Raw genomic sequence first — 23,464 nt, forward strand, 5'->3', positions numbered from 1 at the left:
ATTAGGACTCTTAATAAACAGATGAAAGTTGCAGTTACTCCCCAGCCAGGAACTAGTCTATTTGGGGATGAGGATCAACTCAGTGAGTTGAGAAATTTCTAGTTCTCCAGGAATGCTCTGCAAAGGAAGGGATGAGATTTGGGCACACTATCCTCAATAGAACAGTTCATGACACTAGGGAGACTGCATATGAGGAACCTACAGTTCTTCCTGAGTGCGAACTGGAACAGAAAGAAGTTTCCAGAATTTTATGTTCCGTATCACATAAGAAATAGAGGAGGACTTGCAATGGTGGAAGTTAAGAGACAGACGTGTAGAAGGGAGATCCCTCCTCCCGCTGAGCCCCAACCTAGTGTTCTTTTCAGACGCATCAGATCAAGGTTCGGGAGCGATTCTGGGGGAAAAAGAAGTATCAGGCATTTGGAATGCACAACAAACACAGTGGCATATAAATTAGAAGGAACTGACTGCCATCCACTGGGGAATGCTGAAGTTTGCAACAAAGTAGTGGCGATACATTCGGACAGTATGGCAGCGCTCTCTTACATAAGGAAACAAGGAGGGACACACTCATTTTCTCTTTGCAAGACAGCAAGGAGCCTGCTGTTATGGGTGAATTGGAATCATACCACATAATAACAAGGTTCGTTCAGGGAAAATTCAATGTACTCGCGGACGAACTAAGCTAAAGGAAGCAAGTACTTCACACGGAATGGATGATGAACCCAGTGGTATGCCTCGAATTGTGAAAACTCTGGGGGAAACCTATGATAGATCTGTTTGCCACAGCAAGAAACCATCGTCTCCCCCTTTACTGTTCACCAGCCCAGGACCCGAAAGCATGGGCGACAGATGCGATGCTTTTGGACCGGTTGAACAAGGACTTGTATGCCTTTCCTCCATTCAAGATGGTGAGAGAAGTCATCAACAAATTCGGAACACATCAGAACATTTAGATGACTCATTGCTCCATTCTGACAGGCGCAGGAATGGTTCCCAGATCTTTTAGACCTTTTAGTGGATTGGCCAAGGTTACTTCCTCAGAGAACAGATCTACTCAGACAACCCCACTTGAGAAGGTTCCATCAAGGACTATCCACTTTGTCCCTAACCGCTTACAGACTGTCCGACAACTCTTACAAGCGAAGGGGTTTTCAAGATAAGCGGCAAGAGCTATCGCTCAGTGCAGAAGGGAATCCTCAAGTATAGTCTACCAGGCAAAGTGGACTGTGTTTAGAACCTGGTGTAAAGAACATAATGTTTCGTCTTCTAAAATAACTATAACAGAAATAGCATATTTTCTGTTATATTTTAGAACAGATAGGAATCTGTGTACTGCGACTATCAAAGGTTATAAGGCAATGTTGGGATCTGTTTTCAAGCACAGAGGATTGGAAGTATCGACGAATAGCGATCTTGCAGATCTCATTAAATCCTTCGATATAGAAAAGCCCAAAGGTTTGAAGATATTATCTTGGAACCTAGATGTAGTACTTAACCCTTAAACGCCGAAGCGGTAAAAAAAAAAATGTCTCCTGTGTGCCGGAGACGTTTCAGAGTGAGCGCGGAAGTGGAAAAAATATTTTTTTCAAAAAATCATAGCGCGCTTAGTTTTGAAGATTAAGAGTTCATTTTTGGCTCCTTTTTTTGTCATTGCCTGAAGTTTAGTATGCAACCATCAGAAATGAAAAAAATGATCATTATCATATATAAATAATGCGATATATGATAGCGCAAAAACAAAATTTCATATATAATTGTATTCAAATCGCACTACGCGCAAAACGGTTAAAGATAACAAGTTACCTTTTTTTCGTTGTAATGTACACTAAATTGCGATCATTTTGGTATATAACAAATTGTAAAACGATAAAAGCAACACAGAGAAAATATTATCACAAAATAATGCATGAATTCGTAACGCGTGGACGTAAACACATATTTTTTTCAAAAATTCACCATAAATCTAAATATTGTCCTAGAGACTTCCAATTTCTTTCAAAATGAAGACAAATGATTGAATATTACTATACTGTAAGAATATTAGCTTACAAATGCAGTTTTCGACCATATCTGACGAGTTAAAGTTGACCGAATGTCGAATTTTTTTTATATATATTTTTTTATATGCAATTATTTCGGAAATTAGAAAAGCTACAACTTTCAAATATTTTTAGTTTTATTTTACATGAAATTGCGCACATTTTCATATATAAAACTATGAAATGCCTAATATGAAACGGAGCAAATATTCCGAGAAGGGGACTTAACGCATTTCGGAGATTTGTGGCGGAGAATCCGCGCGCGGAGGGAAGGAAAGTTTTTTTTAAAATTCACCCTAAATTTAAATATTGTGCTAGAGACTTCGAATTTGTTTCACGATGAAGATAAATGACTGAATATTACTAGACTGTAAGAGTTTTATCTTACAATTGCGTTTTTCGACCATTTCGGTAGAGTCAAATTTGACCGAACGTGGTTTTTTTTCTATTTATCGTGATTTATATGCAAATATTTCGAAAATGAGAAAAGCTACAACCTTCAACTATTTTTTGTTGTATTATACATGAAATTGTGCACATTTTCATATATAAAACGTTATGTAACGGCTAATTTAAAATGGTGCAAACATTACCACAATTGCACGTATGATTTTTTCGGAAGAGTTACCGCGCGGACGTAAAGAAAATGTTATTTTTTTCATAAATTCACCACAAATCAAAATATTGTGCTAGAGACTTCCAATTTGTTGCAAAATGAAGGTAAATGCTTGAATATTTCTAGAATATAAGTGTTTTAGCTTACAATTGCGTTTTTCGACCATTTCTGTAGAGTCAAAATTGTCCGAAGGTTAAAAATTTGTCACTTATCATTTTTTATATGAAAATATTTCAAAATTGACAAAAGCTACAACCATGGGTTGTTTTTAGTTGTATTTTGCATGAAATTGCGCACATTTTCATATATAAAACTTTATGTAAGGGCTAATTTAAAATGGTGCAAACATTACCACAATCGCATGTATGATTATTTTTGGAAGAGTTACCGCGCGGACGTAAGGAAAAAGTTTTTTCATAAATTCACCATAAATCGAAATATTGTGCTAGAGACTTCCAATTAGTTGCAAAATTAAGTTAAATGATTGAATATTACTAAAATATAAGAGTTTAGCTTACAATTGCGTTTTCGACCATTTCGGTAGAGTCAAAGTTGACCGAAGGTTGAAATTTTGGCACTTATCGTTATTTATATGAAAATATCTCAAAACTGATAAAAGCTACAATCATGATTATTTTTTGTTGTATTCTACTTGAAGTCTATGGTCGCACTGATTCATGGTTGAACCAGAATAGTTACCAGATACTCGCTTCTGCGAGCCAAGGAATCTCTACAGATGCCATTTCTCACAATTTCTTTGCCAATAATTATCAAAATTTACGATAACAGAAGAAATATTGCATTTTCTTGTACGGATGAATGTTTTAGGCTTATTGAGTTATGTTTACTAATTACCTTGTAACTACGAAAGTAAGAGGAATTTTGACGAAATATTTCGTATACGTATTCTCAATTGCCATATGAAGCTCCATGAATTTTTTCATGACTTTGCATTTTTCGCCCTATACCACTGTATATAGTGGTTCCGGCCGGCCCCCTTAAGTGGCTGGGGGATACTTCGTGTGAGCCTTTGCAAAGAGTATCTTTTTGAGAGATTTGACGAGAACGACCCTATTCCTAGTAGCCCTGTCTACAGCTAAAAGGGTGAGTGAAATAAATGCCATGGATAAGAGAGTAGGATTTGCACGGTATTGCGGTTTGCGCATTAACCTTGGGGTTTTTAGCAAAAAACAAGATTCCGTCCAAACCGTGGCCTTGTTTGTTCAGTATCAAAAACCTCACAGACTTAATAGGACCGGAAGAAGAAGAGAGGTTACTCTGCCCGGTCAGAGCTCTGAAATGTTATTTACAAAGGAAGGAGAAAATTAGGGGCCCGTCCGATCGTTTATGGTGTTCAGTAAGGAATCCTGCGCACCCGATGTCTAAAAACGCCCTGGCGTTCTTCTTACGTTGTGTAATTGTAGATGCTCATTCACGAGTGAAAGAAACTGATCTTAATAAACTTAAAAGTGAAAGCTCACGAGGTGAGAGCAGTGGCAACCTCTCTTTCGTTTAAACACAATCTCTCTTTGGACTCGATTATACAAGCAACGTATTGGAAATGTAAATCAGTGTTCGCCTCACATTACTTGCGTGATATTGAAACAGTCTATGAAAATTGCAGTACCCTGGGTCCTTATTTAGTGGCTGGCACAACATTGGGTATGTAGGAAGTCATACCTTCCTAGCCTATCTCTTCACCTTGAATAAGGTGGTTGAGTTTTTAGGGGAGTCAAGTGTATAGTCAGGTATGAATCTTATGGTTATGGTGAAGGTGATATGTTTTTGCTCTGGTAACATGATGTTATTTGGTACTGTGCCCTGGGCAGGGGCATCCTTTGTTTGACCATGCTAGCCATGGACATTCCTTAGCTGCATGAGTCCCACTTTTTAGAGGACGAGCCATGGCTATACTGCCACGTCCCTATGAGTTAAGACGAGCAACTTCCAGAGGCAGTAATCAACTGTTCAGCTCTCTTAACAGGTAAGGAACCAACAAGCATCTGCATGGATGCTAGCACTAAGTATATATTTTATATTTATTAAATTTTAACAGATTATGTGCATATAACTTGTCAGCTATGTAACTACTTAGTAAGTTGCATACATAAAAATGACATTTTTGTACATGAACTTCCCTGCCAGAAAATTCAAAACTCGCGGCACATGCTACAGGTAGGTCAGGTGATCTACCTTACCCGCCGCTGGGTGGCAGGTGTAAGAACCAGTCCCCCTTTCTTGTCAGATTTTTTTTCTGTCGCCGGCTGGACAACACCTGTTGTTCAGTCCTTCCGATAGTTAGATTCTTTCTCGTTGCCGACGAATTGGATTTTGGTGAAGTACCCTTTGTCTGTTGGCTTGGCATACGCTTTTTGGATTGTTTATTTTGATTTTCTTTTGGATTTTTCTCTGGATTAATAATCATGGATGATTCTGAGGTTAAAAAACCTGCTTTATTTAGAGTTTGTTCAGTGAGTGACTGTAAAGTGAGGCTTCCAAAAGCTGCTTTGGATCCTCACTCCGTATGTATGGTATGTAGAGGGAATGAATGCTCTTTCGTTAACCCTTGTAAAGAGTGCGAGAGTTTGGATGAGGATGGTTGGAAGGCTCTATCTTCTTATTTAAGGAAGTTGGAGAAAGATAGGGCGCGCAAGGCTTCTTCAAGGAGCTCGAGTAGATCGAGAGTGAGGGAAATGGACGTTGAGAACCCTGTAGCAGAAGTAGTTCCTTCTCTAGTTTCAGCCCCTGCGCCCAGCTTTGAACCCGAAGATTCGTTTTCGGAAGTTGCTTCCGGGAGAGCCTCGATCAGGAGTAAGGAGAGCTTCGCTCGCTCTCTACAAGGTAAGAGTGACAGTGCAAGTGATCAGTGCAGTGCCCCTAGTGCAGTGGAGGGTGCGTCTGACCGGCTCACTAACGCTTCCAGGCCTAGACCTCTTCCAGACTCCCAGACCCAGTGGAGGAGGAAAGTCGAAAGCCGCAGGAAGGTTAGGGCGTCCCCTTGGCAGATCCTGTTGCTCGTTCCCAGGCTGCCTTGGATCGAGCCAAGAAGGAGGTATTGCGCCAGTGTTTCTCGTCATCTTCGTCGCCTTCTCCTAGGCGTAGATGGAGCGCCTCGGAGTCGTCTCGCCCTCTCAAGAGGCCCTGGAAAGTACCTTGCGCCCTTCCTTCCAGCCCCGAATCCTTTGCGGAAGAGCCTGAAGTGGAACGCAAGAGAGCCAAGAGTTCTGCAGTTTACGCTTCTCCTGTTCGGTCCCGGACATCGTCTCCAGTAGAGGAATTCAAGAGATCTCCTGCGCGCATCTTGGCGGGTCTGCAGGCGCAGATTTCGGCTTTAGCAGATTCTATTGCCGGGTCTTCTCATCGTCAAAAGGACGTCTCGCTTCCGGTGAAGAAGTCAAGGAACGTCTCTTCTGCTCGCTCTCCTCCTGCTAGAGCGGTTCTTGAGCCTCGTAGTAGGACGTCAGAATTGCAGGTTGAAGTTCGGGATCGCTCTCCGAGTAGGCTCTCCTCTCTCCCCAGCAAGCGTATTGAGCATGTCAGGCGCAAGGAGCCTGACAGGCGCTCTCCTCAGGATTTCCGCTCTTCTTCGGTTAAGCGTCAAGAGCTTGACAGGCACCAAGAGCCTCATACTCGTCAGGAGCGAAGGAGGAGTTCTTCGCCTGGTAGCCGCTCTCCTTTTGATGGGCGCTCGGAGCCTAGTAGGCGCTGTTCTCCAGTGGCTCTTCCCTCGCCAGGATTCCGTTCGCCCTTGGTCGAACGTTCAGAAGTTTGTAGGCGCCAAGAGCCTAGTAGGCGCCATTGAAGGCATTCCTCTCCTTTTGATCGCTCCCGATTGGATAGGCGCACAGAGCCTTGTAAGTGCCTTGCTTCAGACAGGGACTCTTTCGTGGAAGTTTTTTCTTCCCATGGCAGGCGCCAAGAGCCTGGTAGGGGTTTTGAGTCTGACAGGCGCCAAGAGCCTGGCAGGCGTGTTGAGGCTGGCAGGCGCCAAGAGCCTACCAGGCGCAGAGAGCCTGATAGGCGCTCTCCCTTGTCCAGGCGCTCATCTGTGGACATGGACTTTGCTTCCGACAGGCGAGCTTCCGCTAGTAGGCACTCTCCCTCAAGGCGCTCTCCTAGTAGGTGCTCTCCTAGTAGGCGCTCTCTCAGTAGGCGCTCTCCCTGTAAGTGCTCTCCCAGTGGGTGCTCTCCATGTAGGCGCTCTCCCAGTGGACATTCTCCCAGTGGACATTCTCCCAGTAGGCGCTCTCCGAGGAAAAGCTCTCCTCCTTGCAGTAGATCTTCTAAGCGTCGTTCGTCTGAAGAGTATCTTGGGGATTCTGAGGAAGATTTGCCCAAGGATGCTTCAGTGTCGTCGTACAAGAGACAGACCGACCTCCTCTTGCAAGATTTTGGGGAGTCTCTTTCGGCTGTTGCTCCTCCATCACCTCCGTCCTTATTTTCGACGACTAATACATCGAAGAAGTCTTCAGTCGTTAAGATGAAACCGACAGTGTCGATGAAGAAGGCTCTCAAGAACTTCGACGATTGGTTGGTCTCGAAGGAGGAGAAGGGGAAGACCGTCTTTTCTTTTCCCCCGTCCAAACTTACGGGAAAGATGGGGTTCTGGTACGAGTCAGGAGAGCCCTTGGGTCTGACTCTTCCCTCTTCGGCAGACTCGGACTTCTCTTCGTTGGTTGATTCCGCACGTCGCTCGGCGCTTAATTCTGCGAAGACGATGTGGGGTATGAGTGAGTTAGATCACCTTCTGAAGGGAATGTTCCGGGTCTTAGAAGTTTTTAACTTTCTTGACTGGACCCTTGGAGTCATGGCTAAGAGGACCCAAGATCAAGACTCTCTTTCACCTGAAGATCTTCATGCGGTGCTGTCTTGTATGGACAAGGCAGTGAGAGATGGATCCGGGGAGATAGCTTCCCTTTTTGGGGCAGGAGTAGTAAAGAAAAGGGCAGTTTTCAGCTCCTTTCTTACCAAGGCTGTTTCCCATGCACAGAGAGCTTCCTTGTTATACTCTCAACTTTCTCCGCGGCTCTTCCCGAAGAAGATAATCAACGACATTTCCAGCTCGTTGTCAACAAAAGCGACGCAGGATATGCTGGCTCGTTCAGCTAGGATCCCGAAACCTTCGTTCCAGCAGAAAACGAAGAAGGACAGTCAGAGTAGGCAGGAGCCCTTTCGAGGAGGCCCTTCGTCCCGCACTTCTTCCTCCAGAGGTTCGAGACCCCCTAGAAGAGGAAGGACCTTCTCTCGGTCTATTAGGGCCAAGAAATAGCTCTCGTGTCCTCCAGACGACTGTGGGTGCCAGACTTCTGAATTTTGCAGATGTCTGGGCACAGAAGGGGGCGGACAACTGGTCTCTCGCTATCATCAAGAGGGGATACCTCATTCCCTTTATCTCGAGACCACCTTTGACCACCACACCAAGGGAGCTGGTGGCCAAATACAAAGACCCACTCATGAATCAAGCCCTCGCTCTAGCAGTAGAGCTTATGTTGGAGAAAGAGGCAATAGAGATGGTAGAGGACCCTCTTTCCGCGGGTTTCTACAACCGTCTGTTCCTTGTTCCCAAGAACTCAGGAGGATGGAGGCCGGTTCTGGACGTAAGTGCCCTGAACGTCTTTGTGAAGAAGAGGAAGTTCGCTATGGAGACGACTTCATCAGTCTTAGCAGCGATTCGTCCCGGGGACTGGATGGTGTCACTGGACCTTCAGGACGCTTACTTCCACGTGCCGGTCCATCCTTCGTCACGCAAATTTCTAAGATTCATGTGGGGAGGGAACGTGTTTCAGTTCAGGGCCCTATGCTTCGGCCTTTCCACAGCCCCCCAAGTCTTCACAGGGCTGATGAAGAACGTTGCTCAGTGGCTTCATCTCGAGGGAGTGAGGATTTCCCTCTACTTGGACGATTGGCTAATCAGGGCCAAGTCGAAGGAGAAATGTCTGGAGGACCTACGCTTAACGTTGAATTTAGCAGCTTCTCTGGGTTTGCTAGTGAATTTTGAGAAGTCACAGCTAATCCCCAGTCAAGATCGTATCTATCTGGGGATTCGGATGGCTTCTCAGGTTTTTCGGGCGTATCCTTCCCCAGAGAGGTAACCCGATGTTCGGAGAAGGTCGCAACCTTTCTAGAGAAAGATGTATGCACAGCGAGGGAGTGGATGAGTCTGTTGGGGACAACTCTCCCCCCTCGCTGGAGCAATTCGTTTCTCTAGGGAGGTTGCACCTCAGACCCCTACAGTTCTTCCTGACGAGGAACTGGAACCGAAGATCTCAGGGTCTAGACTTTGCGTTCAAGATTTCGCAAGTGGTAAAGGAGGATCTCCGTTGGTGGTTGGTGGCTAGACCCTCTCCTGTTCAAGGAAGGCCTTTCCTTGCACGTTCAGAACCCCAGCCTAGTGTTATATGCAGACGCGTCGGACATAGGTTGCGGAGCTACTCTCGGGTCGAGAGAAGTGTCAGGCACCTGGATGGGGGATCAGGTGTCCTGACACATCAACAGGAAAGAGCTGACGGCGATTTGGTTTGCTCTCAAAGCCTTCGAACCCCTCGTAAAGGGAACGTTTCAGTTGCATGATCAACCTCTGGACAAACCACCAAAGCCCTGGGCTTACATTCGGAAACAGGGGGGGACTCGCTCTTTCTCCCTGTACGAGACAGCGAGATCGCTCCTCCTGTGGTCGGAGGAAAGGAAGATAAGTCTCCTCACCAGGTTCGTACAGGGAGAAAGAAATGTCAGAGCGGATCTGCTAAGCAGAAGGAATCAAGTCCTTCCCTCAGAGTGGACTTTGCACTCGGATGTATGCCAGGAGCTGTGGAAGACGTGGGGCAGGCCCCATCTCGACCTCTTTGTGACCTCCAGGAATGCGAGGATAGATCTATACTGCTCCCCTATTGCGGACCCAAGAGCAGTGTCAATAGATACATTCCTGATGGATTGGAAAAACCTAGATCTTTACGCGTTCCCGCCTTTCAAGATTCTAGGAGAAACGCTAAGGAAGTTCGCAGCTTCAGAAGGAGTGAGGATGACCTTGATAGCTCCATTCTGGCCCGCCCACGACTGGTTCACAGAGGTACTGGAATGGTTGGTGGATGTTCCAAGATCCCTACCACTAAGAGTCGATCTGCTGAAACAGCTCCACTTTGACAGGTTTCACAAGAACCTCCCCGCTCTCAGTCTGACTGGATTCAGACTATCAAGAGTCTCGTCAGAGCTAAGGGCTTTTCGGCAAAGTCTGCAAGGGCTATTGCCAATGCACGTAGACCTTCCACCACCAGAGTCTACCAGTCGAAGTGGGACGTTTTTCGACGTTGGTGCAGGACTCATAAAGTTTCCTCCTCCAGTACCTCTGTGACTCAGATAGCAGATTTCCTTCTCTTCCTGAGAGAAAAATGCGGGTTAGTAGTCTCACCATCAAGGGCTACAGGAGCATGCTTTCTTCAGTGTTTCGTCACAGAGGATTAAACATATCCGAAGATAAGGACCTCTTGCTTGTCCCTAACTGGAATCTAGATGTCGTATTGCTCTTCCTGAGGTCCTCAAGATTCGAACCTCCCCATACAGCTTCGTTCAGAGACCTCTCGATGAAGACTCTTTTTCTCTGTGCGTTAGCTTCAGCGAAGAGAGTCAGCGAGCTGCAGGCTCTAGAAGGTGAGGTAGGTATCCAAGGAGGCTCCGCGGTTTGCTCTTTTCTTCCGGCTTTCCTGGCCAAGAATGAAAACCCATCTTCACCGTGGCCCAGGAGCTTCAAAATTAAAAGCTTATCCTCCTTAGTTGGGACAGAAGAGGAGAGATCTCTTTGCCCGGTGAGAAAAGCCTTAAATTTTATCTTCAGAGGAAGAGAAGACTTGGGGCTAATGCAAGCAATCTCTGGTGCTCGGTAAGGGACCCCAGTAGGCCCTTATCTAAAAATGCCCTCTCATTCTTTATCAGGAATGTTATTAGAGAAGCCCACACATCGTGCAATCAGGAACAGTTTAGTCTTCTGAAAGTCAAGGCGCACGAAGTAAGGGCCATTGCGACGTCTTTGGTTTTCAAGAAGAATATGTCATTGCAAAACCTCATGAAGGCCACTTTTTGGAGGTGTGAATCAGTCTTCTCCAATCACTACCTAAAAGACGTAACGATTATGTATGAAAAGTGCTTTGGGCTAGGCCCTTACGTATCGGCGGATTCAGTGCTGGGGCAGGGAGCTGAAACACATCCTTTTTAATCTTTTTCCCTGTTAGTTTTTGGTATTGAGTTTTTTGGTTGTATGAAGGAGGTTGCAGGAGGCAGCTCCTTCTTTCGTATACTAATATTTGTAATTGGTTAGGTGATCGGTTGTGCTTGAGGCTCCTTGCGTTTGGTAGTGATAGGCTCTGTCACGTAAGTGGGTTGATCCCCATTGACCAGATCCTGTTTGGATTCTGCCAAGTAAGTGGACTCAGTTCCCATTGGTAGACCCAAAGAGTTCTTCAGCTATAGGTCACGCCCTCGCTGAAACTCTTTAGGCAACGCAGACTAATAGACAGTAACTATGAAGTCTTCTGCCTAAATCAGGTAAGAACCAAGGGTACATTTTATTCCTTTAACATGTGTTGTCCCCACTTTCTAGGTGAGTATGTGTCTCTTTCCCTCCACCAAGGGTGTCAATCAGCTAAGTATATATCTGGCAGGGAAGTTCATGTACAAAAATGATATTATTAATATACAATAAAGTTTTGTACATACTTACCTGGCAGATATATACGATTGATGGCCCGCCCAGCCTCCCATCAGGAGACAGGTGGAAGAAAAAATCTGACAAGAAAGGGGGACTGGTTCTTACACCCGCCACCCAGCGGCGGGTAAGGTAGATCACCTGACCTACCTGTAGCGTGTGCCGCGAGTTTTGAATTTTCTGTCGTAACGTCAGAGACGTAAGCTAAGTATATATCTGCCAGGTAAGTATGTACAAAACTTTATTGTATACTAACAATATCATGTTTATGATAAAATAAGATTTTATGTATACTTACCAAGTAGTTACATGATCAAAGCCCACCCTCCTCCCCTCACATGGATAATAGGGCATAAACAACTGATTTTCGTATGGTGTTGGTTCCTCACTCCCCCGATAGTCGGCGGGGGGTATCGCTTGACCAAAACAAACTAGCGCTACTGTGAATTTCAAAAACTCTATCTGTCGATGGTTTTAGAAACTATAGCTATGTAACTACTGTAACTACTTGGTAAGTATACATAAAATCTTATTTTATCATAAAAATTTCATTTTCTTGAACATAAATATTTTAACCAGTGTCAGATCCAAATCAAAGACAGCTACAATTCCATCTATTACGGTGAGGAGGGTGCTTGCAAAACATGAAATGGCATTTTAAGATGGAGAAATAATCAGAGAGGCATTTTTAGAAGCAGCAGACACGCTATTTGAAAAACAAAAATTGGAATATTTTCTCTCATCAAGGATTTTCAGCTATCAAGAAACACTTATGAGGCACTGTGAATATATGGCTGAGGAGTTGAGTGAACCGCTGGATAAAGACGTACATTAGTGTGTCTTTTTCATTACAATTTAATTAATATGCTGATGTGGTTGATACATCACAGTTATGCATTTTCATTCAGATGTTATTTAAATAAAGACTTGAGAACCAAAGAGGAACTGCAGAAAATCCTACCATTAAAAGGTGTAACTAGAGTTGAAATATGTGTAACTAGAGTTGAAGACATATTTCAGATTTTCAGTGAGTTTGTTTGACAGACAGTTACCTATGAGTATGCTTCCATTAATATAAACTGATGGGGCACCTGTAGTGGCTGGCCATATAAGGGGGCTCATTGCTCTTTTCAGGTATTATGGAAAGTTCCTGAATTTTATTTATCATTGTATTACTCAAAAAATACTTGTGGCAAAATGTTGAATAGGAAAGAAGTTATGGGTACAGTTGAACCTCTTAAAACCGGCATTCTATGGTCCGGGAACTCCTGTGATTCGGCTTGACATTGAATCAGCCGCCATTAGTTCGTTGCACCGCCACCAGGGTGACACTGCATACTATTTACAATTTCAAGACAGCAAAAAATATGCCATATCTCATTTGTTTTTATGAAGATAATTGTTAGTAATGAAAATATATGAAGTCAAATATGATTGTGATATTAACTTTAATTGAATAAATGTATTATTTTAGCTATTTCACTTGAGAAGGCTCAATCAAGTGAAAACTCTTAATCATTTTATCAAAACAATGAAACATTTGGCACTGCACGAATTCCTTACTGTTTGTATGTTTGAAAGACATAGGTGACACAGTTTTGATAATTTCTTTTATGTAAATGTGTATTTACATATTCGATATACCACCCATGAGATCAGATGATGCTAGAGATAAGAAGTGCAAGCATAAAATTTGATCTATGCTAGAAAATGTTGATTTCATGAGCAAATATAGCTCGTGTTCATTTTCCTCAATAAATGGTAGTGTGCTTTGTTTACATTTTAATGGCAACATTCAAATGTACTGTTATCTCCGAAATCCATTCATTTTTTTCATCTCACTACCCTCTACAATGAAGATAAATGGCGAAGAAACTAATAGCAATAATTATGAAGATAGAAAATTTAGGATATGAAAGTCACCAATAATAACGTGCAAATTCTGAAAAGTTTAGTACTGTAGTTGATATATGATTAGGCTAACTCTGGAATGTAGACTTATTGTTAAAGGACAGTGTTCCCTGTATTTGCGGTGGATACGTACCAGACCGTGCCATGAATAGTCAGAACCTCCTCTAAAAACACTTATAACTGCCTATCTTGAAAGTTTAGATATCAATGTATACCTTAACCCTTTAACGCCGATTGGACATATTAAACGTCAATATGAATTGTCTGTTGGGTGCTGATTGGACGTATGATACGTCTATATAAAAACGTTTTTTTTAAAATTCGCGGAAAAATAGTTATAGGCCTACTAGGCAAAAACTTTTGAATCACGCGCCTTGGGGGATGCTGGGAGCTCACGGATTAAGGCGTTGTTTTGTTTACAATCGTTACCCAGGCGCGCTAAAAAGCATCAGCAACACATCTCAGAAATTATTTTGTCACTGACATAATTTTGGCACCATTTTATATTAGCCGTTACATGGAGTATTATATATGAAAATCTGTGCAATTTTATGTAGAATACAGCAAAAAACAACTCTGGTTGTAGCTTTTATCAGTTTTGAAATATTTTCATATAAATAACGATAAGTGCCAAAATTTCAACCTTCGGTCAACTTTGACTCTACCAAAATGGTCGAAAAACGTAATTGTAAGCTAAAACTCTTATATTCTAGTAATATTCAATCATTTACCTTCATTTTGCAACAAATTGGAAGTCTCTAGCACAATATTTCGATTTATGGGGAATTTATGAAAAAAACTTTTTCCTTACGTCCGCGCGGTAACTCTTCCGAAAAAATCATAATATTTTCGTCCGATTGTTGTAATGTCTGCAACATTTTAAATTAGCTGTTACATAAAGTTTTTTATATGAAAATGTGCACAATTTCATGTAGAATACAACCCATGGTTGTAGCTTTTATCAGTTTTTGAAATATTTTCATATAAATAACGATAAGTGCCAAAATATCAACCTTCGGTCAACTTTGACTCGACCGAAATGGTAAAAAAACGCATTTGTAAGCTAAACCTCTTACATTCTAGTAATATTCAATCATTTACCATTATTTTGCAACAAATTAGAAGTCTCTAGCACAATATTTCGATTTATGATAAATTTATGAAGAAAAAAAACATTTTCCTTCCGCGCATTAACTCTTCCGAAAATATTCAGAAATTTTTTCGTCCGATTGTTGTAATGTTTGCACCATTTTAAATTAGCCATTACATAAAGTTTCATATATGAAAATGTGCACAATTTCATGTAGAATACAACTAAAAGTAATACCTTGTTGTAGCTTTTATCACTTTTGAAATATTTTCATATAAATAATGATAAGTGCCAAAATTTCAACCTTCGGTCAAGTTTGACTCGACCGAAATGGTCAAAAAACGCAATTGTAAGCTAAAACAATTACATTTTAGTAATATTCAATCATTTACCTTTATTTTTCAACAAATTGGAAGTCTTTAACACAATATTTCTATTTATGGTGAATTTATGAAATAAACTTTTTCCTCACTTTTTCCGAAAAAACATAAATTTTTTTGTCCAATTGTTGTAATGTTAGCACCATTTTAAATTAGCCATTACCTAAATTTTTATGTATGAAAATATGTGCAATTTCATGTAGAATACAACAAAAAACAACCCCTCTTATCAGTTTTGAAATATTTTCATATAAATAACAATAAGTGCCAAAATTTCAACCTTCGGTCAACTTTGACTCTACCGAAATGGTCGAAAAATGCAATTGTAGGCTAAAACTCTTATATTCTAGTAATATTCAATCATTTACCTTCATTTTGCAACAAATTGGAAGTCTCTAGCACAATATTTCGATTTATGGGGAATTTATGAAAAAAACTTTTTCCTTACGTCCGCGCGGTAACTCTTCCGAAAAAATCATAATATTTTCGTCCGATCGTTGTAATGTCTACAACATTTTAAATTAGCTGTTACATAAAGTTTTGTATATGAAAATGTGCACAATTTCATGTAGAATACAACCAAAAGCAACCCATGGTTGTAGCTTTTATCAGTTTTTGAAATATTTTCATATAAAAAACGATAAGTGCCAAAATATCAACCTTCGGTCAACTTTGACTAGACCGAAATGGTCAAAAAACGCAATTGTAAGCTAAAACTCTTACATTCTAGTAATATTCAATCATTTACCATTATTTTACAACAAATTAGAAGTCTCTAGCACAATAATTCGATTTATGATGAATTTATGAAAAAAAACATTTTCCTTCCGCGCGGTAACTCTTCCGAAAATATTCAGAAATTTTTTCGTCCGATTGTTGTAATGTTAGCACCATTTTAAATTGGTCATTACCTAAAGTTTTATATATGAAAATATGTGCAATTTCATGTAGAATACAACAAAAAACAACCCCTCTTATCAGTTTTGAAATATTTTCATATAAATAATGATAAGTGTTAAAATTTCAACCTTCGGTCAACTTTGACTCTACCGAAATGGTCAAAAAACGCAAATGTAAGCTAAAACAATTACATTCTAGTAATATTCAATCATTTACCTTTATTTTGCAACAAATTGAAAGTCTTCAACACAATATTTTGATTTATGGTGAATTTTTTAAATAAACTTTTTCTTTAAGTCCGCGTGGTAACTCTTCCGAAAAAATCATAAATTTTTTTGTCCGATTGTTGTAATGTTTGCACAATTTTAAATTAGCCGTTACATAAAGTTTTATATATGAAAATGTGCGCAATTTCTTGTAGAATACAACTAAAAACAACCCATGGTTGTAGCTTCTATCAGTTTTGAAATATTTTCATATAAATAACGATAAATAGAAAAAATTTGTCCTCTGTCAACTGTAACTCGACCAAAATGGTCGAAAACTGCAATTGTAAGCTACAATACTTACAGTCTAGTAATATTCAATCAATTACCTTTATTTTGCAACAAACAGGAAGTCTCTAGCAAAATATTTTGATTTATGGTGAATTTTTGAAACCAGCTTTTTTTTATGTCCTCTCGTTACAAATTCATGCATCATTTTGTGATAATATTTCTCTGTGTTGCCTTGATCGTTTTACAATTTGTTATATACCAAAATGATCGCAATTTAGTGTAAAATACAAAAAAAAAAATTAACTCTTTAGCTTTAACTGTTTTGCTCACAGCACGATTTGTATACAATTATATACGAAATTTTTTTTGCGCTGTCATATATCCCAATATTTATATATGATAATGATATTTTTTTTCATTTCTGATAGTTGCATACTAAACTTCAGGCAATGACAAAAAAAGGAGCCAAAAATGAACTCTTAATCTTGAAAACTAAGCGTGCTGTGATTTTTTGAAAAAGCATTTTTTCCGCTTTGGCGCTCACTCGCGAACACCGCCGGCATACGGGAGACGATTTTTAGAATACCGCTTCGGCGTTTAAGGGTTAAAGAACATCCTACGTCAAATATAACTTAAATTACTATCCTATTACTGTGTTAATCTTTGAGATTATATTATTAGTATAATTTCGAAGTCATCTTAAGCATTTTGAAATTACAAATATATACATACAGCCAATAACAGAGAGAGAGAGAGAGAGAGAGAGAGAGAGAGAGAGAGAGAGAGAGAGAGAGAGAGAGAGAGAGAGAGAGAGAGTTATCCTTATTTAAAAGTGTGAAATGGATAGATTGTAGTATTTCTTTTAAATACTATCACATGAATTTTGTATTTATAATAATAATATTATTTTATGAAAATATTAATTAACATATATGTACATATACCATAAGAATTCTCTCATCTCAGTAAGAGAGAGAGAAATTACATGAACATATAGTGGCAACATAACGCAAGTTAGTCGGCAACCACTCTCCCCCCTCCTGCAACATTACATACTTGATATATTTGACAGTTGGATCTAAGGCTTTGTACCTGGAGTTAGAAGAAAGATGCAGAGAGACGGATTTCCTTCATTCTTACATTATTTTTTTTCATTTTTAAACTAAACTTTTACTAATTCACTATAGTATTTTCTATAATAAGTTGATATTATTGCTGTTTACATTAATATCAATATATAAAAATTAGTAAATCATTTACTTATTTAAAAAACATACATCTGTAAGAGAGAGAGAGAGAGAGAGAGAGAGAGAGAGAGAGAGAGAGAGAGAGAGCGAGAGAGAGAGAGAGAGAGAGAGAGAGAGAGAGAGAGAGAGAGTGTGTGTGTGTGTGTGTGTGTGTGTGTGTGTTGTGTGTGTGTGTGTGTGTGTGTGTGTTAGTTATCCTTATTTAAAAGAGTGAAATGGAAAGATGATTATTTTAATTATATATCATTTAATCTTATTAAACTTACCAATACAGTATTAATTAATATTAATATTTGAAAATTAGTAATTTTTGTATCATAAAAATTTACTTAGTATTGAAAAAAACAACAAAATACACTAATTAGTGAATATTTATCGTCGGAAAAACCCGCAAATAGGCGAATTTCCTGCAAATAATGGGTAGATAGGGTTAGAAGAAAATCCGCGAATCATGAGAACGCGAATACCGGAGGACTCTGTACACTATTTTAAAGAAAATTATACAGTATAAAGTTATAGAATGATGAAGTTAAAATACAGTATGGTCCTGAAATATACATGATCGGATTGTGCGATTCCCCTTTTATGCAGTATCTAGTTCTCAAAAATAGATTTTCTGTATCTGTGAAGCCGTCCAATAACTTGGTCCCTGAACAAGGTACTTAGACTTTTATCTACCCCTCAATTCAGCAGATCCAATACAACCGCAACTCACATGCTACAAAAGGCAATCTTCCTGATTGCATTAACATCAGGAGTCTGTACTAGTGAACTGGGCTCTCTTAGACAAGGACAATATATATCACACAAATTGCTGATAATTAATTATTATTGTCCCATGGACCATCATTCCTGGCCAAGAATGAGGATCCTTTAAGAAGAAAAAATCTATTCTTATAAGAAAACTCAATTTAGCAGACAAAACATTATACCCAGTTCAAGCACTTAAGGTATACCCAGAGATCACGGCAAACATTCCAGAAGGTCCGATTTTCCTGCATCCTAGCCTGATATTAGGAAAGATAACTACATTGTTGGCCTTCTTCAGAAATTTCTCTTTTAAAGAGTTCTCTGAATGTACTGGGTGGTCTTCAGAGACAGTATTCTTAAAACATTACTGCCATGAGCTTGAACTAATTCAACTATGTACAATGTATCAGTAGGTGGCATGCTAGCTTAACTTATTCCAAGCCACTTTTTATTCTTGGCTTTAAAACTTAAGGATATAAACTATACAAAAAATTACCTTCTTATAATCGGGTTTTCTGCTTTACGTAGCTGATATAAACTATACAAAAAATAACCTTCTTATAATCAGGTTTTCTGCTTTACGTAGCTGAGACTACCCTTTTGACGGATATTGGGCCATGGTGTTTCTAAGCTAACGGCAGGGCATTCTCTTAAAAGGGATTCCTATGTAATCTGGTTAGGGTACTGACTGTTCTAGGTTTGTATCACTTTTAAGGATATAGGCCAAGTAAGATCTTACTAGTATGTAGCCTTATAGATGGGCTACTGAATGATAAAAACTAGGTTTTTTTTTTTTTGAGCCTAGAATATTGTTTTTAGATAATAATCCTAGACTTATTTGTTCTTTCTTAGCCTAATATAGGATATTACCTAATCCAGATTATTATAGATAACATTTAAATGCATAGCCTATAGTATAAAACAAAAACTTACTAGGTAATTATTAGCTATAGTAGTTAAAACTACTGTTTTTGTCTAACCCAGGTTATTTATATCCAATCCTAGATTATTTGGAATACTAAATAAATCAGTAACCCAATACTGTTCTAGCTAGGCTGTCACTTTAATCTAGGATACTGCCTTATCCGGATGATTTAAACCACACTTAAAGGTATGGGTTTCTTAAAAACACAATTACCTTAGTATGTAGCCTTAAAGCTAGGTTATCATCTCATCTGGCAAGGCTATTATTTTCATGTAGTCCTAGGTAACTGTCTCTAGGCTAAAGAATTAGGCCAATACAGGCTATATAAAAGGGAAACTCTGTAGCTTGTTTATCAAATCACAGGGTCCTAGGATGTAAAAGTAGGCTTTGCTAGGACCATAAAAGGATGTGTTAAAATGTTCTTACCTTAGTTTAGGTTACTACCTAATCCAGCTTAAGTTTAGGTTACTACCTAATCCAGGTTATTTAGATCGCCTTTTAAATAAGGCATCCAGGGTTATAGGCTACAACAAATTCTACTTCTATAGATAGTCTAAATTATTCTCTGAGTCTGTTAGGCTATCATTTCATGAAGGCTACCACCTAGGCTATTGCAAACATCATTATCTGAAAGGATTATCTAAACTATTAATAAATTGTCTAACCTTTCATTACCTAAAACTTCTAAATAAAATGACAAATTCTTAAAATTTTCCACTTTTCCACAGTTTAAACTAACAATTTTTAACTGGAGCTTAAAAATAAACTCTTAACTTTCAAGTTTAGATGTTCTATGATAAAAAAATATTGAATCAATGCAATCTTTAGGGAAGAGCATTGGCTTGAAATCTTGACTGCTATGATTAGGAGAGTAATGGTTCATTGTCTTTTAACTGGCACGGTTGTAAACAAGATGGCCAATGCACATACGCATTAGTCACTTCACCCAAATTTTGACAAGGAAAAACTTGGTGCAACCTCACTGAAGATGAGGGAAAATGCCATTTTGTCTTTGAGTCCATTATACTCTATCACGTGTCATAGTGTTTATCATTAAGGCACAAGACCAGGCTAAAAGATATTTCTTTGATATTAGTCCAATTAATTAGTCTAGTCACCATGGAGAGCAATGGTCAACCATGGAAGGTAGTAACTTCTTGAGGATGAAAACAAGCGGCTACACTATCAAAAAATTGTTGGAGCACATCCCAAATTTAGGGAGTACATTTATGCCACAAAATATTGATCATTGCCCCATTTCATGAGAATTGCATTATGTTCAAAGCCAGAAATACTGTTTCCTGTACTTCAAAATTGATTTATTATGTTTCTAGTTTTGAAGTGAGCATTGATCTAATGCAAACAATGTTTCCTTGGTATTCCATTTTAGGCCCGAGCTAGTCTGCTAGATGGTATGATTGAATCTAGTGAAGGTTGCAGCTCAGAAACTGAAGAGGATGAAGGAGCAGCTCATCAGTATTCTCAACTCAGGTCAATGCATCGAAGTAGACGCAAACGCAAAGGTAATTTGTCATTTAGTGCTCCAAAAGATATTTTATGCTATTAATATGGTTTTATCTCCATTGTAAATAGTTTGTTATAGAAAATTAGAAATTTCAGGGAAATGGTGGTGTAGCATCAGATATTTACATTTTTATCCATTTATTGTGTGTGCAGTAGATACGAGAGAATATTGGTTCCACAAATAAACAACCTTGAGAGAGTGTGCAGTAGATACGAGAGAATATTGGTTCCACAAATAAACAACCTTGAGAGATAGTGGGAGAGGATGAACATAGTGCTTTAGTAAATTTTATTGCTTCAGCTCTAGTAAGAGTAATTATTTAATTTTCTTAATATTTTATAGAAATTATTGAAAAGTATATCTGAAAATTATTCCCTGAATATTATCAGTGTTTGCTAGGTAGGAATCTAAATTCCAGATTTCATTAAGCCCTTGCAGTATTTTTCTTTTTATAAGCCCTAGAAATGAGAAATAGACCACCACTGCTCCTCTGCCTCATTCTTCCTCACAGTGCACTTATTTTCTTTCCTGTCGACTCAAGACCATAGTACGTACATATTTAGAAAGTTATCCTTTCCTTTTTGTATCTGTTACTACAAAAACTTTTTGTTAGGAAACTTTTTTGTTTATGACATTCAATATGAATTTTGACTAACTTTAATAAGAATTATATTAAAATATTATTAGTTTCTTTGGCTAAATAGTCAAGTTAATAACCTTTAGGCTTGATACATAAGGAACAACTGTTATAAACTAGAATCTCATGGTAACTAGGTAATTTCTTTTTTAAGGTTTAGTTATATAACAGGAAATGTGTATTATCAGAGAAATTTTTAGGCCTAGCCTAAGATAGGCTCAAGCTGCCCGTAGTCTATTAACTCTTCATTTATAAACTAAACCAGTTAGAACACAAAAATTCAAATTATTTGTCTGTGCTTATAAGAAAAATTACACTGCATGAAGCAAGTACTATGTGGGAAAGATTGTTTAATTAGGAATAACAATGGACTACCAAGATGACATTCCTCTTTGCTGTTTAGATAATTTCCTACATTAAACTCGATTACCATATTTCTTAGCATCAAAGAAGCTCCAGTCTCAAAGGAACATCACAATTTTGATTTGCAAAATGATCATTTTGTTTGCCGAACCGTGCACATTCAGATTTCTCAGTGCATTAAAGTTCCATGGCTTTTGCTGTTACAGGGTAGTTTGTTTAGTATGTTTTTTTGAAATTCATTCATTTTAATATGTCAACTTTAGTAAAGTTGACATATCAGTGAACTAAAAAACTTGACAGGTTGCTAACATGTTTGGTAAAGTGCATTATTGCAGTATATACTACAAAGACTTTAAAAGTATTGGATGCAGGTTTAAGGCAGCATCTGTTTTTTACTTCAGAGGCAGGTAAAACAAAAAAACAGTAGTAAACGTTAGAATTATTGAATAACATTTTATCACAGGGTTACACTGTAAAATCACCACACAATGACATCCCAAATAGAATAAGATATAGAATAAAGATTAAATTCCAGCCAAAAGACATTATAGTCTTTAAAACCTGTAAATATTTTGCACATTGTTACCATTAAATGTTTGTTAAAGTACCACACAAACATGATACAGATACGTATTAATATTCAACATTAAGTTTCATCTCTTATGTTGATTCATCTACAGTACTGTAGTCTGCCAATAAGTGAATGAATCTTTGTGACTGAATATTTTTTGTTTTTCATGGTATTTTTATTCTTAATATTTTAACTAAGACTTTTATTTACTATTTTGATTAATTATTTTTAGGTGAAACTTACCCTCTATCATTTGCTCCATCTGCTACCTGGCACAGGTTTGACAAGTGTTAAAATTGAAACAATCAATAACGAAGGCATCCGAAAGCTACCCCCACTCTTTTGAAGGGGGAGGGGGCCAGTAAGACAGTGACTGTTTTAGTTGTCATTCTCTTGTTGATGAAAAGTTTCAGATTTGTAGTCGACAAGTGCTCTGAAATTTGGGTTTGTTTTCTCGGTTAATGAGTTGGATCATATGGATTTTTTTTGTGTTTAGTGATATGGATTCTTCTTCTCAATCTTTATTATTGAAATCTGTTGGATTTTGTAAGTTAAGTGGCTGTAAGACCAGATTATTTAATTGAAGTATGATACGCATGAAAGTGAAATGTGCTTTAATCATTAAGGGGGGAAAATTGTTTCAGAAAACTGCTGTGATAATTGCAAGGATTGGTCTTTATAAGACATAAAGGGGATGATAAATTGCCGAATTAGAAGAGAAGGATAGACTTAGGGGAGAGTAAACAGAACAGCTAGTTTTGAATCTAGGTTTTCTTTGGAATTAGAAGATTGAAACAAGTCTCCATGGTTTCTTCTCCTATGCTGATCCTTCTACACCAACATGTCAGCTCGGATAGTAGGTTAGATTTAATGCAATCAGATTTTGATTCTGTTAAATCTAGAATTGAATTCTGTGTAACAATTTGAGTGTTTTGCATTGAATGTGCCTAGTGCATTGGCTGGAACAGTGTCCCCCTGTTCTTGTGGCCAGTCCACAGATGTAGCTTTGCCTGTCACCTTGGCACCCCTGCCAACAAGCCTGGTAGTCCTGTGATTTCCAGACAAGGACTAACATCCTAGGATGTTCAAGGACTGTGTCCTCTGTCTCCTGCCTTTGCCTTTGGTCCTCCATTGACAGAGTTAGATTGGAGTTACATAAGGACAGTTATGGTAGGTGCAGATCTTGTGTTTGACCCTGCAATTCCTCATACCGTATCTACTCGTGCAACACGTGATCTCACATATCATGCGACCCCCAAATTTTCACCCTAAAACAATGATTTGATCATGTACCTCAAGTAACATGCGAGTTCAA

The 23,464-nt window shown here is 38.9% G+C and overlaps 1 protein-coding gene across 6 annotated transcripts in view; it reads left to right on the plus strand.

Moving 5' to 3' along the window:
- Nucleotides 1-23,464, plus strand: part of LOC135225783 (uncharacterized) — a 602,193-nt gene that overhangs the window by 540,918 nt on the left and 37,811 nt on the right. For all 6 annotated transcript variants that reach the window (XM_064265254.1, XM_064265252.1, XM_064265251.1 and 3 more), the window contains one exon: nt 20,444-20,576. In XM_064265254.1, coding sequence (XP_064121324.1) covers nt 20,444-20,576 — 133 coding nt within the window. The remainder of the gene's footprint in view (nt 1-20,443; nt 20,577-23,464) is intronic.

The sequence above is a fragment of the Macrobrachium nipponense genome, chromosome 13, assembly GCF_015104395.2.
Source record: "Macrobrachium nipponense isolate FS-2020 chromosome 13, ASM1510439v2, whole genome shotgun sequence".
Taxonomy (NCBI): Eukaryota; Metazoa; Arthropoda; class Malacostraca; order Decapoda; family Palaemonidae; genus Macrobrachium; species Macrobrachium nipponense.